General features: G+C 38.4%; 2 protein-coding genes across 2 annotated transcripts; one reads left to right on the top strand and one right to left on the bottom strand.

Annotated features, from left to right (window-relative positions):
* Window positions 1-22: 22 nt before the first annotated feature.
* phf5a (PHD finger protein 5A) lies at window positions 23-1,801 on the bottom strand. The gene is made up of 4 exons (XM_083555616.1): window positions 1,661-1,801; window positions 888-911; window positions 352-518; window positions 23-222 (listed from the first exon to the last, which is right to left on the bottom strand). Exons 1-4 carry the CDS (start codon window positions 1,710-1,712, stop codon window positions 133-135), a joined length of 333 nt encoding a protein of 110 aa, XP_083411742.1. The 5' UTR covers window positions 1,713-1,801; the 3' UTR covers window positions 23-132.
* aco2 (aconitase 2, mitochondrial) lies at window positions 1,698-12,547 on the top strand (the record flags this gene model as incomplete). Its single annotated transcript, XM_083555596.1, has 18 exons — window positions 1,698-1,892; window positions 4,217-4,360; window positions 5,101-5,243; window positions 5,440-5,698; window positions 5,946-6,038; window positions 6,165-6,323; window positions 6,418-6,568; window positions 6,657-6,761; window positions 6,928-7,019; window positions 8,043-8,148; window positions 8,244-8,401; window positions 8,535-8,608; window positions 8,715-8,826; window positions 8,941-9,219; window positions 9,299-9,490; window positions 9,694-9,826; window positions 11,417-11,538; window positions 11,634-12,547. The coding sequence occupies 18 exons, from the start codon at window positions 1,698-1,700 to the stop codon at window positions 11,763-11,765; spliced, it is 2,649 nt and encodes an 882-aa protein (XP_083411722.1). The 3' UTR covers window positions 11,766-12,547.
* Window positions 12,548-14,037: the final 1,490 nt, after the last annotated feature.

The raw sequence follows: 14,037 nt of genomic DNA, 5'->3' as shown, positions 1-14,037 counted from the left end.
AGTGACATGAACTACAACTGCATACTGTATAACAGTTTTATTTATTACATCGGGAAAAAAGAGTATTCGTACAAAAGAAAGCTGCTGAAAACTACAAGGTAAAAGGCCGTCTTTTTCTATATTCCAACATCTTCACCTCTTTTTGAAGCCATACTTTTTTCTTTCATAAAAGAGGTCAGTCTTAGAGCTGCCGAGGTTCACGATCTTGGGGCAACCATCTCGCTGTGCAACAGAGAAAGAACACCACATTAGTAACCAATAGCCGCATCATATTTTCTGTACACACGGTGCGCAAAATAGGAAAAACTTTTCAGGGTGACAAGGAGAAAAATAAAATACCAATTTACTCACATCTTTTTCCTGAATGGTGCATTCTTTACAGTAGTAAGCGTCTGATACCCCCGGACCTCCGCATATCACACAGCGCCCTTGATACGAGCCATAGTTACATTCATCACATATGCGTACGAGTGTGCATGGCCTGACGTAAGAGTCGCAGATGACGCACTTTCCATCGCCTGAAGACAAGTTTGAAATAAGAAAATTACAATATATTGATGACTTGAAACCTTTCAAAATAATCACACATGAAATAAAATAAATAAAAAATCTATCAACACAGGCAAGATATATTGACAGTAATTATACAAGAATATTTTGGATAATGCTTCATGACATTAGCACAATGTTGTATTTTCTGAAAGTTTCATTCTTAGACCAATCAAGTCATTATTTTTTAAATGAAAAGTATTAAAAAGGTAAATTTCTTGGAAAGTTTTGTTAATGCTGCTGAACAAAAGTTAAAGCTCCATAGTATCACTCGAATTGCCAAAGTGTTAGCAGCAAAATAAACACAGTGCTCTGATTTGTTTCCTTTTAAAACTTACATTTTTCACAAAGTCTTCCAATGGCTGCAAAAGAAAAAGAGAAAGATGGTTAATCGTACAGTTTACAAAATCACACAATGTCTGCAATAGTCAGCTTTGACTAAAGCCTAAAAATGTGGTGTTTGCCAGAGCATCGTGATCTACACTGAAAGCTTTCAGGAGAATAGTTTTAAAGTTTCAATACAGACACTGTTTATGGACGGATCTCATTCTGACTACTGCGTTCTGTCGTATTAAATAAAAGTCTTCAGCATTGTGTATTTGAACTCCTAAATGTTTGGACATGTTCAAATGTTTCAATGTTTATGTTTGGCCTAATGGTTACTTTTTAATAAGCTAAATTTAACATTTACATATAATAATGAATCACACATAATAAAGAATGTAGACAGGCGGTAGATAATATTTGGTAGTTTCCTTGTAACGAGTAAAGTCATAAACAATATTTGGGGGCTAAACTTTATTATTAAGCCACAGACTAATTATTTTGGGAAACATCTATCGGTAGCAGCAGTCTAACAGCTAGATGCTCATACGAAATTTATACTCGGTACATAACGACGAAGATATCGACATAATTTCGGTCTGCATTTTCAGCGGTTTCTTTTTATCGTGCTGCGATGCTAATCGACAACGAGCTTTGCGAAACTTGCTAATGTAGCTAACAGCGTGGCTAATCAGATAGAGCTGCGCAGCCCTGATTCACAATGATCGGTTTTAACCTGCATTGATATGTAATGATCTCTGTATTGTAAATTAACAGTCGCTCTTACCGACGCCTGCTTGTTTTCTGCAGAAAATCAAATCCGGATGATGTTTAGCCATTGTCTGTTAGCCGAAACAGAGCCGCCTCCACGACACTTTGTCGTAGTAACGTCACGCCGACCTTTCACCCGACTCTACTTCTCCTCAAAGCCTTACGCGCACGCCACTGCCGCCTTGTGGCCCACACGCAGTCATGCACACTCAGACTGGCAGCAAACTTCTCTACAATGCATCCATATGGTAACTATTTTCTAGTCGTCTTAATGCCCTTTGTTGCTAAGGGTTAGGACTTAAATAAGTCATATGTATAAGTTTCACTGATAAACCAAAAAAAACATGTTTTTAATTATTACAGGTGCAGGTGAATAGTATCCAGCTGGGAATCCATAGAAATTTGGGAATAAACTCTTTTTAGGATGGGAAATCTTTATTCTATGAAGTAATATTGCATAATCTAATTTACTCTTTCATTCAAATGACACAATTTTTGCAAAATGAATGTATCATTTGTAACAACAAATTATATATGAGACCACACATATTAACTTTCTGAACTTTCAGCACGTGAAATGGCATGTTTGTTGGTATCAGATGAGCTGGCTTGAGTATTTCTTGAACTGCTGATCTTCTGGAAGTTTCACACAAAACAGTTAAATGTGATTGATAGCTGTGGGCCAAAATTAAATGTTGTATTATACCAAACATTATATTATAATTAAAGTAGCCATGGTTTCTCTCATTGATGATTTCATAACTTTGATAAATAAATAAATAAATAATAAACAAACAAACATTACTATGTACAATGTACCAACCAGAACATTGAAAACAAAATGCAGTCTTTAAGTAGATTACTTGTTATTACATACTTACAGTACATTGAGTTTAGTGCCTGATACAGTTATTCACTGACCTCTAATGAGAGAAAGTTTTTTTAAATGTTTTTTTCCCCCATATATATGGCATGGTGGGCAAAGGTCCCCATGAGCCCACTTTGGCCCACAGGCCCTAGTTTGGGCATCTGTACTCTAGATTTTCCTGCAAATGGTGCAAAAAAGAAAAAAAAAAAAAATAGTGAGCAGCAGTTCTACAGATGGAATGGAAGATAAATTCATGGACCCTATATTGTCAGCAGTCCAGGCTGGTGAAAGTGGTGTAATGATGTGGTTAAGGTTTCCTTGGCACAGTTTGGGCACGTTAATGTCAATCAATCATTATATAAAAGCCTCAGCCTTTGTGAGAATTGTTGCTAAAAATGTGCATTCCATTATGGCCACAATTTACCCATCTTCTAATGTCTACTTCAAACAGACAATGAACCAAGAAGGTCATCTAAAACTGGTTCCATTACCATGACAAGGAGGCTGAAATATAATTTGTGCAACAAATTGCATTGATGATATTTCTTCTAGACGGAGAGCGTGGCTGACTCCCATATTAGAAACATATTAGAAAATGTGTGCAATGTCGTTGTTTGTTGCGGAATTCATTTTCAACATTTATTTATCAAAAAATAAGTTTGATCTGATGATCTGACACTAAAAAATAGCCAAACTTCTAATCACTGCTCCAGTTTACGGAACAGTCCACTGAGCAGTGCACTGAAAAGTCTACTTAACAGTGTACTAAAATTTGTACTGCACAATCTATTAAACTGTGTACTGAACTTTGTACTAAATGGTCTGTTGAACTTTGTACTGAACAGTCTGTTGAACTGTGAACTAAACTGTGTACTGAATAGTCTGGTGAACTGTGAACTAAACTGTGTACTGAACAGTCTGTTGAACTGTGAACTAAACTGTGTACTGAATAGTCTGGTGAACTGTGAACTGAACTGTGTACTGCACTATCTATTGAACTGTGTACTGAACTCTGTACTAAATGGTCTGGTGAACTGTGTACTGAACTGTGTACTGAACTTTATATTAAACAGTCTATTAAACTGTGTACTGAACTTTGTACTAAATGGTCTGTTGAACTGTGTACTGAACAGTCTGTTGAACTGTGTACTGAACTGTGTACTGAACAGTCTGTTGAACTGTGTACTGAACTGTGTACTGAACAGTCTGTTGAACTGTGTACTGAACTGTGTACTGAACAGTCTGTTAAACTGTGTACTGAGCAGTCTACTGAACTGTGTACTGAACAGTCTGTTGAACTGTGTACTGAACAGTCTACTGAACTGTGTACTGAACAGTCTACTGAACTGTGTACTGAACAGTCTGTTGAACTGTGTGTTGAACTGTGTACTGAACTGTGTACTGAACAGTCTGTTGAACTGTGTACTGAACAGTCTAATGAACTGTGTACTGAACAGTCTACTGAACTGTGTACTGAACAGTCTGTTGAACTGTGTGTTGAACTGTGTACTGAACTGTGTACTGAACAGTCTGTTGAACTGTGTACTGAACAGTCTACTGAACTGTGTACTGAACAGTCTACTGAACTGTGTACTGAACAGTCTACTGAACTGTGTACTGAACTGTGTACTGAACTGTGTACTGAACTGTGTACTGAACAGTCTGTTGAACTGTGTACTGAACAGTTTAATGAACTGTGTACAGAACTGTGTACTGAACTGTTATAAGCAGAAGTGTGGGCGGCACCGGAGGTTCACAAGACTTAAAGCTGCGACGTCATTTTTCAGCGTCACATCTTTGTCAGTGCACAAAATGGCATCCTACTGCTTGACCGTCTCCCGGCTTCAGGTAAGCAAAATAAAAGCTGTTAAAATACCACAGTATGCGTGTTTTATAAGTGTGTAAACCTGTGTACATTGTGAATTACTGTAAAGGGCGTGTATTTAAGGCTGAAGAGGGTTTTTGGGGCACCGTGGTGGGGCACCGTGGTGAGGGTACAGAGGGCAGATAGCGGGCTAAAGCTGCTCAGGTCATCGCCTCCAAGGATGTTAGCAGGAGGCTATGAGCTCATTTACTAACCTAGTTAACACTCATGGATGTTTTCTAATGAAATATTTAGGAACTATTTTTCCTCGTGATGGTTTTGCTGGTTTTGTATGTTGTCTGTCTGAAGAGAGCGGCTTGGTGTTTTAGTTGCAAGGTTAACACAAGGTTATAAGAGTTTATGAGCTCGGAAGCGTGGAAATCGCACAACACAGCGCCATTTAATCAGCAAAACAAATGAAAGGGGAGAACCGTCAGAAACACATTTTATAATCCTCACCCAGGTCAAGATTTTATCTCAAATGCAGGTCTGCTGTATCTTCAGGTAGTCACCTACTGAATTGTAGTGATTTTTTTTTTTTTGTAGTGACTTCCAAAGTTTCAATGTTTTTCATATTTGTTTTTAAAGACCTGGAGATAATCATGAATTTTATTCTTAATCTCAATAGATTTATATTCCTTACTCACTTTTTTTTTTTTTAAATGACTGGCTTGTAATTTACTAGTAGTGTATCCTCCAACTTGAACTTGAATTCCCTCTGCAGCTAATCCTGGGCCATGGGGCTCGACGTCTTCATGTGTCTGCGGCCCTAAGTGCTAAAGCCAAGGTGTCTATGAGCCGCTTCGAGCCCAACTCCTACATCAACTATGAGAAACTCCAATCCAATGTCAATATTGTGCGCAAAAGGTCAGCCTGCAGCCTCTCGTGCTTGTTTTTTCCTATCATGTTTTTTTTTTTCCTTCTCTTATCTACACTGGTCTGTTTTCCTATTGCTCTTTCTGTTGATTTCTGTCCAGCACACTGTTTTTCTATTTGTCTACATTAGTCTGGTATTGGAAAAGCAATAGATAGCAGTAAGGGTTTTTTTTTTTTGGTCCAACAGGTTAGACAGGCCACTTACGCTTTCGGAGAAGATTGTCTATGGCCATCTCGATGACCCCAAAAATCAGGAGATTGTTCGAGGACGTACATATTTGCGCCTGCGTCCAGATAGAGTGGCAATGCAAGACGCGACAGCACAGATGGCCATGTTGCAGTTCATCAGCAGCGGCCTGCCAAGAGTGGCTGTACCATCCACTATCCACTGTGATCACCTTATAGAGGCTCAACTCGGAGGAGCTCAGGACTTACAGCGAGCAAAGGTCTGTGATTAAAATGCCCTTCACTGCATGTTTGCTGTTTATTGTTAGAATTCCAAAAAAAAAATGTCAAGGGATGTATGTATAGGGATATGATTTGTTGAATCGAATTGTTAAAAAATTTCCATTTTAAGAAGGAAAATGTCCTTTCTGTATAGTTTCAGGAATTATTGGGTGTGTCTATATTTTTTGTAACTAAATAATTGCACGACTAAACTGCAGTATATTCCTTTGGCCTGCTTTGACACAGGAAGTGAATCAGGAAGTTTACAGCTTCCTTTCTAGTGCAGGGGCTAAATATGGTGTTGGTTTCTGGAAACCTGGCTCAGGAATCATCCATCAGGTATTGTGTAAAATGCTTTTATTTTTTAACCCATGCCTACGGTAAGTTTTTTTTAAAGATATTTTTTTCAGCAGTTTACCATGTTTTTAAATATGCAACTCTGCAATGCTTAATTTTTTGTAACAGATTATTTTGGAAAACTATGCCTATCCGGGTGTAATGCTGATAGGTACTGATTCCCACACACCTAATGGTGGTGGATTGGGCAGCATCTGCATTGGAGTGGGTGGAGCTGATGCTGTTGATGTCATGGCAGGAATTCCCTGGGAGCTTAAGTGTCCCAACGTGAGTTTACATAAGCACAAACACTTTTGTGGCACTACATATTTGCAGTTGAAAAGCTTATCTTAAAAAAAAAAACCTGTGAATTCCTGTGCAGGTTATTGGTGTGAAATTGACAGGCAGTCTATCAGGTTGGACCTCACCAAAGGATGTTATTCTGAAAGTGGCAGGCATTCTTACAGTAAAAGGAGGCACTGGTGCTATTGTGGAGTATCATGGCCCTGGGGTGGATTCAATCTCATGTACAGGTAAGACTTCATTAGATGAAAAAATAAATTGGTGTATGCTTTTTAGGCATGCTTACATGCGCTTACTTTTTTAAAATATATATTTTAGGAATGGCTACTATCTGTAACATGGGTGCTGAAATTGGTGCTACCACGTCGGTTTTTCCATACAATCACCGTATGAGGACATATCTGGAGAAGACAGGCCGTGCAGGTCAGTGGTAATATATCTGTACTATATCATGTTGAGTGCAACCTCGATACTTGCGGGGGTCACTTTCTATGAGGTTTTTACTCCCTCCTTTTGATGGTATCGAGGTTCCACTGTATTTATCTATTTGTTTTTTCTCACTGTTGTACTTATTTTCTTGTTTGTTTAGAAATTGCCCATTTGGCTGATGAGTACAAAGATCTGCTCATCCCTGACAATGGTTGTGAATATGACCAAGTGGTTGAAATTAACCTAAGTGAGGTAAGCACACAGTCTGATTTAATCAGTAACTAATACAAAAATAAATTTGTATTTTGCAGATGAAAGAATATGATCTTTGTATGCTAATGTTATCTAAATATAATGTTCAGCACTTATGAGTCCTTTTATGGCATAATGGCTCAACAAAAGAAGCTGAGATTTATACATTTGCTACCCTGAGACCCCTCGCTTGTATCTACTCTGTGTTTGTCTCCCTTCAACTGCCAAGTCAAAATACCTACTATTTAAAGTCAAGGTTTTTCTGATAACTATAATCCTGGTCTGTGATCGCAACAGATGTTGCCTCTTGTGTTGTATTGTAACGTGTCATATTACAGAAATTGTGTTGTGCTAAGTTTTGTCATTATTGCTCTTCTTTTGCCGAAACATTGCGCCATACAATGCTTAAACGGATACATTCCATTTTTTTTTTTTAAATACAATTTAACATCCATTTTAAATTAGATGTAGCCAGAGATGATCTCCTCAGTCTTATAAATTCTGTTTTTATTATATAGTATGTTTTAAATGCTAGCTGTCACTTATTGCAGAGCTTTAGAATTATTTACTGCTATGCTAAAACATATTAGTACACTAACATGCAAAAAAAGTAAGGGCACTCTTTTTGATTAGTGTACTCTTTTAAGCGATTTTCAACTAAATCTTTTCTACAGCTTTGCATTTCTGTTGATTTATAAACTTATGTACTTGTCTTCTGGCACTGGCTCCTAGTCATCCCCAAGTTTAACCAGAAAGGTTATTCAGTATACTCTTGGTTTTTTGTTTAAATGTTAATTTTTTTTTTGCCTAAATCTCGAAACAATTGTTTGTGTATTTTTTTTTTCTTGCGTTTTAATTCTCATGTATGAATGATCTCTAAAAAAAACAAACAAAAAAAAAAAACTTTAACAATTGTTCTATGTATAATTACTATTAATATTCTACTTTCTTCATTGTCCAGATAAGGTCTCTAATCCTACTGTGCTCTGAACTTTTGCTGATTTACTGTTTAACTTCTTGCAGCTGAAGCCACACATTAATGGTCCCTTCACTCCTGACTTGGCTCATCCAGTGTCTGACATTGGCGCTGTGGCAGAGAAGAATGGCTGGCCATTAGAGGTCAAAGTGGGTATGTACACACCTTCATTAACTTTTAAAAACACAACTTAATAAAAACTTGTGCTGTTGGGTTTTGAGAGGAAAAATGTATTTGTTGACTTGCAGGTCTAATTGGAAGCTGCACCAACTCAAGTTATGAAGACATGGGCAGAGCTGCCTCTCTGGCCAAACAGGCTCTAGATAAGGGGCTCAAGTGCAAGGCCCAATTCACAGTCACCCCTGGTTCTGAGCAGATCCGTGCTACCATTGAGAGAGACGGTTATGTGAGTCTCAGTACTTGAACAGTGACCAGATATAGATGCTGTCAAATACAGTCAGTGATTTAGTGTGTAAATGTAGGGAGTTTATCAACATAGTATCAATATAGTCATAGTAAATATATTTGTTTGGTTGCAGGCTAAAATACTGCGTGATGTTGGAGGAGTTGTCCTGGCCAATGCTTGTGGACCATGCATTGGACAGTGGGACAGGTAACACAAGAAACCCTGCTTATTAAATGTTTTATTACTCAATATTAATTCTTTATATTGATCCTATTTGTGACTTCCACCTGTTGTTTTTTTTTTTTGTGTGTAGGAGAGATGTTAAGAAAGGAGAAAAAAACACCATAGTCACATCCTTTAACCGGAACTTCACAGCACGAAATGATGCAAATCCTGCCACACATGCATTCGTCACATCTCCAGAGGTACTAGGATTATGAGCTAATTGAGGGAAATGCTACTGTTTGGAGCACAATCTCTTCTGTTCCTTTGGTTGTATTTTGTGTTACAGTGCCTTTTTTTGTTTGTTTTATAAACAGATTGTTACTGCACTTGCCATTGCTGGTACATTAAAATTCAACCCTGAGGTAGACTATCTCACAGCTTCCAATGGAGAGAAATTTAAGCTGGAGCCCCCTACAGGAGATGAGTTGCCTGCACTTGACTTTGACCCAGGCCAGGATACATATCAGCACCCCCCAGCAGATGGGTCTGGACTCAGAGTGGATGTCAACCCACAGAGCAACCGTCTTCAGCTGCTTGAGCCTTTTGACAGGTGGACTGGCAAAGACCTGGAGGACATGCAAGTGCTTATTAAGGTTATTTAGTAAAAGACTACCTCCAGACTTAGTTTGTTGTATTGTGTTTGTCTTTACATGTAATCTACACTGTTTCTAGGTAAAAGGCAAATGCACCACTGACCACATCAGTGCTGCTGGACCCTGGTTAAAATTTCGTGGACATTTGGACAACATCTCGAACAACCTGCTTATTGGAGCTGTCAACATTGAAAATGATGCAGTCAATAAGATCCGCAATCAGCTAACTGGAGAATTTGGTGCTGTGCCCGATGTTGCACGCAATTACAAGGTAAAAGGTCCTCGCTTGAATGTTACTTGATTTCTTTATTGAATTTACTGCAAGGTTAATCAAATTATTTTTAATTTTTTTTATTTAGATATGCTTCTTTGATGTAGAAATAATAATACACTAATGTGTTTTGAGTACGACCCTTCAGAAGTAATAATAATAATAATAATAATAATAATAAATTCATATTGTTATTCCTGTAGAAAAATGGTATCTCGTGGGTTGTGGTGGGAGATGAGAACTACGGTGAAGGATCCAGTAGAGAACATGCTGCTTTGGAGCCTAGACATCTTGGAGGCAGAGCCATCATTGTCAAGAGCTTTGCCAGAATCCATGGTGAGTGTTTAGTGTTACTATGCGTTTTCCCCTGCACTAAAACTTAGTCTTTATTAATCTTGTAATACACTGCAATCCAACAAAAGAACTTATAGGAATGGGAATATTTAAGAGACCAAATAAATCAAGCGTAGAGCAAATGAATAAGAGGAATAAGTATTTGTCTTCAGGGAACATATGTATTAATATAATGATGGGTTGAAAGTCAGCCAATTAATGGTTTTCCATTAATTGTAAAGTTGTTTGAGAGCTGGCTAATGACTAAAGATAGCTGTTTGTGTTTCTCTGCAAGATTAACTGTAACATAATAATTTGTTATAATAAAAGTTCTAATAATAATATTATACACAATGAAAACCGCAGAAAATTTACATCCATAGAGCTGTGGATACTTCAGCTGTCTTTTAAAAGACATGATTCTGTTCATAAGTGTTTCAGACCTTTTATTGGTACCTTTTATCATTCTGGCTCACACTGTTAAGTTGCACATAGCAGTGTGGGATGTAAGGTAGTATAATTCCCAAATTTAGCACACTACCTTTCTTTCCTACTTTATTAATCCCATCGGGAATTGTGTAATATTGCTGTTACAGTTGTTTTATGGGTATATTAAATTAATGAATAGGTTACTTTTTTTTGTTTTAACCTTGATAGAAGCTTAATTACATGTTCCATTATTTTTTTCAGTGTAATACTCCATTTAATTAGTTTAATTTTTAATGGAGGAATGACAGACTGGTTCAAGGTGGAGGTTGGACTGCATCAAGGATTGGCTCTGAGCCCTTTCCTGGTTGCAGTGGTGATGGAAAGGTTGGCGGACAAGGTCAGACAGGAGTCTCCGTGGACCATGATGTTTGCGGATGATATTGTTATTTAGTTATTGTTGTAGGGAGCAGGTTGAGAAGAGCCTGAAGAGGTGGAGGTATGTGCTGGAGAGAAGGGGAAGGAAAGTCAGTAGGAGTAAGACAGAGTACATGTGTGTGAATGAGAGAGAGGGCAGTGGAGTGGTGCAGTTGCGGGGAAAAAAGGTGGAGGAGTTTGGGTGCCTGGGATCAAACGTGCAAAGTAATGGAGAGTGTGTTAGAGAAGTGAAGAAAAGAGTGCAGGCAGGGTGGAGTGGGTGGAGAAGAGTGGCAGGAGTGATTTGTGATAGAAAAGTATCTGCAAGAGTGAAAACGGAAAATTTATAGAATTGTGGTGTGACCTGCGATGTTGTATGATTTAGAGACAGTGGCATTGAGTAAAATATAGGAGGTGGAGCTGGAGGTAGCAGAGCTGAAGATGTTGAGGTTTTTGTTGGGAGTGACGAGGATGGACAGGATTAGAAATGAGTTTATTAGAGGGATGGAGCATGTAGAACGTTTTGTAGACAAGGTGAGGGAGGCACCAGGAATGAAGAAAAGAGGAAGGCCAAGGAGGAAGTTTATGGATGTGGTGAAGGAAGACATGCGGTTGGTTTGACAAACCGGTTGGTTTGAAAGGCAGATGTAGAGGACAGGGTGGTATGGAGACTGATGAGCCGCTGTGGCGACCCCTAATGGGAGAAGCCGAAAGAAGACTCCATTTAATTAGTTCTATATCTCTTAACAGAAACAAACTTGAAGAAACAAGGCCTGCTTCCCCTTACCTTTGCCGACCCTGCTGATTATGACAAAATCCGCCCAGATGATAAAATATCCATTGTTGGTCTCCAGACTTTTGCTCCTGGAAAGGTGAGGAGCATTTTTCTTGCTTTTGTATTTAATTTTTAATTTGTTTGTCTACTTCATCATTATTAATGTGTAAATCTTTGTGTGTTCTTCTTAAGCCCCTGCATGCTGTACTCAAGCACAAGGATGGCAGCAAGGAAACTATTGAGCTAAACCACACTTTCAACGAGACACAGATTGAATGGTTCCAGACAGGCTCTGCCCTAAACAGGATGAAGGAGTTGCAGTAATAAAGGACTGGTTTTGAAGAAAGTGCAAGAAGCTACCCAAACAGAAGGGTTGTAAGGTGTCAAATGTTCAGCAGTCTGATTTTTTTTTTGGTTGACTTAAACACACCCTGTTATAGTGACAGCATTCAATCTGATTTAATGTTTCTAATTAAACAACCATTATTGCCTAAATAAGGCATACAAACAATAAATCAATGCACAGACACAAGTAAATGTGAGGAGCCAACGCAGTGTCGATAAGTCCATAGCGCTCCGGTAGAGATCTGGTATTTCACGCAGTTAACTAAAAGTGCATGTTGCTTGTTTTCATATTTACATTTTTGAATCTTGAATCAGCTTGGGAAAAGGAACCTGACACTATACTTCTCAAACACCGCTGTTTTCTTTAGATTCCACACTTGATCTAATATTTAATCCAGTGAGCTCATCAAATGAGCAGCTGTTGTATGTCTTTACTCTGCCCTTTACTATCGCTTTAAGGAAGTAATCAATAAGAACTGCTTGCGAATCTTGTTCTGTGTTGTGAAGTTGCAGTAGTAAGTGCCCATGATTTTCAGAGCTATGTCTTAGTAATTAGATGTGTTTGGGTTTTCTGCCTTATAGGTTCAACATAAAATTCTAACTCCAACTCCACTGTATATACAGTCTGTCATTACTTTAAAGATTTGAAATGTGAATCACAAAGATAAGACATGCCTATTTATTACCATTGTCAAAGTCAATTATACATAAAATTGGTTGTCAAAACCTGATTAAAATCTTCAATATACTCTGATTCAAAAGCTTGTGTGGTGACTGTATTATCTTGTATGACTGACTGATTCAGAATGGATGGTAGTACTACTATAGGTACACTCCACAATGGTTTGGTATTTACAGGTCAGTGTGCCAGACTCCACTCTATCCACACCATTACACCAGCCTGCACTGCTGACACAAGGCAGGTTAGGTCCATGGAGTTATGTTGGTATATTTAGGCTACCATCTGTGTGCATCAGCAGAAAAGATTTAACAGTCCAGGCTATGAGGTAACTCTAGAAACTGCTGTGTGTGGAAATACCAGGAGCTGCTCGCCCATACATGAGCGTAGGTGTACAGGTGTTACTAATAATGTTTTTAGATAATAATAAATAAGTCAATTAAGTAAACAGATTGGGAATAGCTATGTGTATTGTGCGGTCACACGGGTCTTGTAGATGATGAATGATTTTTATTTATTATTATTGAATAATGTTTTTGGTTAATGTTTTAATATTGAATACCTTAAAAATTGCACTCATGTCTCACCCTACTTCAGAGGATCATCACAACAATACTGTGGATACTTGGATACTGTACCTAAGGCCTGCTCCTGTAATCATAATGCTCTGATGCTCTTATTAAACATCCTTTCAACACACACAATACCCAACAGTATTATAATACCATAATACACAACAGTGGAAGAGGAATAAATTATCCCATCATTGATTGGTACCCCCCCCCCCCAAAAAAAAAAATGGGTTTCTCTTTGAATCTGCTCACGATCTTCTCCTCTTTTTGTCTCAGGGAGTTTGTCGCATCTGGGAATATAATTATATCGTATCAAAATTCTGGTGTCTGTGAAGCTGCTTTGTGACAGTGTGTATTATTAAAAATGCTACACAATGCTAACATCGATGGTGCGAATCTAATGAGGGTGAATGATTGAACACTTTTTTTCTAGAAGAAGCACATCCAGTCCTCCTCCTCCTCCTCCTCCTTCTCCTTCGCGCATCATACGGTAAGCTTTGCTGGGGTTTGTGTTTTCTGTATGAACAAACAGCTGTGTGTCGGTCATGAATCAGGGTCAGCTAAACACGGCAGCAGTGTAAAGACCTAGTTCACCCGCGGACATTTTGAAAATACGGTAAGAGAGAGAGAGAGAGAGCTTCAGTTGTATTAAGGTCTGTCATTTCTCCATATATCGTCATAAATACAACGCCATGCTGGTTTTAATAACGCGTTCGTGTTTACACGTGAAGGGAATGTCTGTGGTGTTTGCCTAGCGCAAGGGTTATGGGTTTTTCTATGTCGTGTCATTGTGTAAACCGCACCGTCTCTCAACATTAAACGTGCTAAAACAATAAACGGTGGTGGGAGACTTATGATCATTTTGGTTCAGTGCGCTGCTCTGCGTATGGGGTCTTTTCCTCCAGTCAGTGAACAAAAAGCAGAACAATACATGATCACTTAGAGATCATCTGTTTCCGCCCAGATTTTATGGAGTAGAAAAATGACACATTTTCAGAGA

Source organism: Silurus aristotelis (assembly GCF_946808225.1).
Source record: "Silurus aristotelis genome assembly, chromosome: 12".
NCBI lineage: Eukaryota > Metazoa > Chordata > Actinopteri > Siluriformes > Siluridae > Silurus > Silurus aristotelis.
Note: the sequence above shows the minus strand (reverse complement) of the source record. Positions and strands in the feature narration are given on the sequence as shown.

Coding starts and splice junctions, on each gene's coding strand:
- phf5a (XM_083555616.1), bottom strand. CDS start 1,712: ATGGCTAAACATCATCCGGATTTGATTTTCTGCAGAAAACAAGCAGGC. Junction 912..1,660: donor CAGAAAACAAGCAGGCGTCG/GTAAGAGCGACT, acceptor TTTCTTTTGCAG/CCATTGGAAGACTTTGTGAA. Junction 223..351: donor GCACCATTCAGGAAAAAGAT/GTGAGTAAATTG, acceptor TCTGTTGCACAG/CGAGATGGTTGCCCCAAGAT.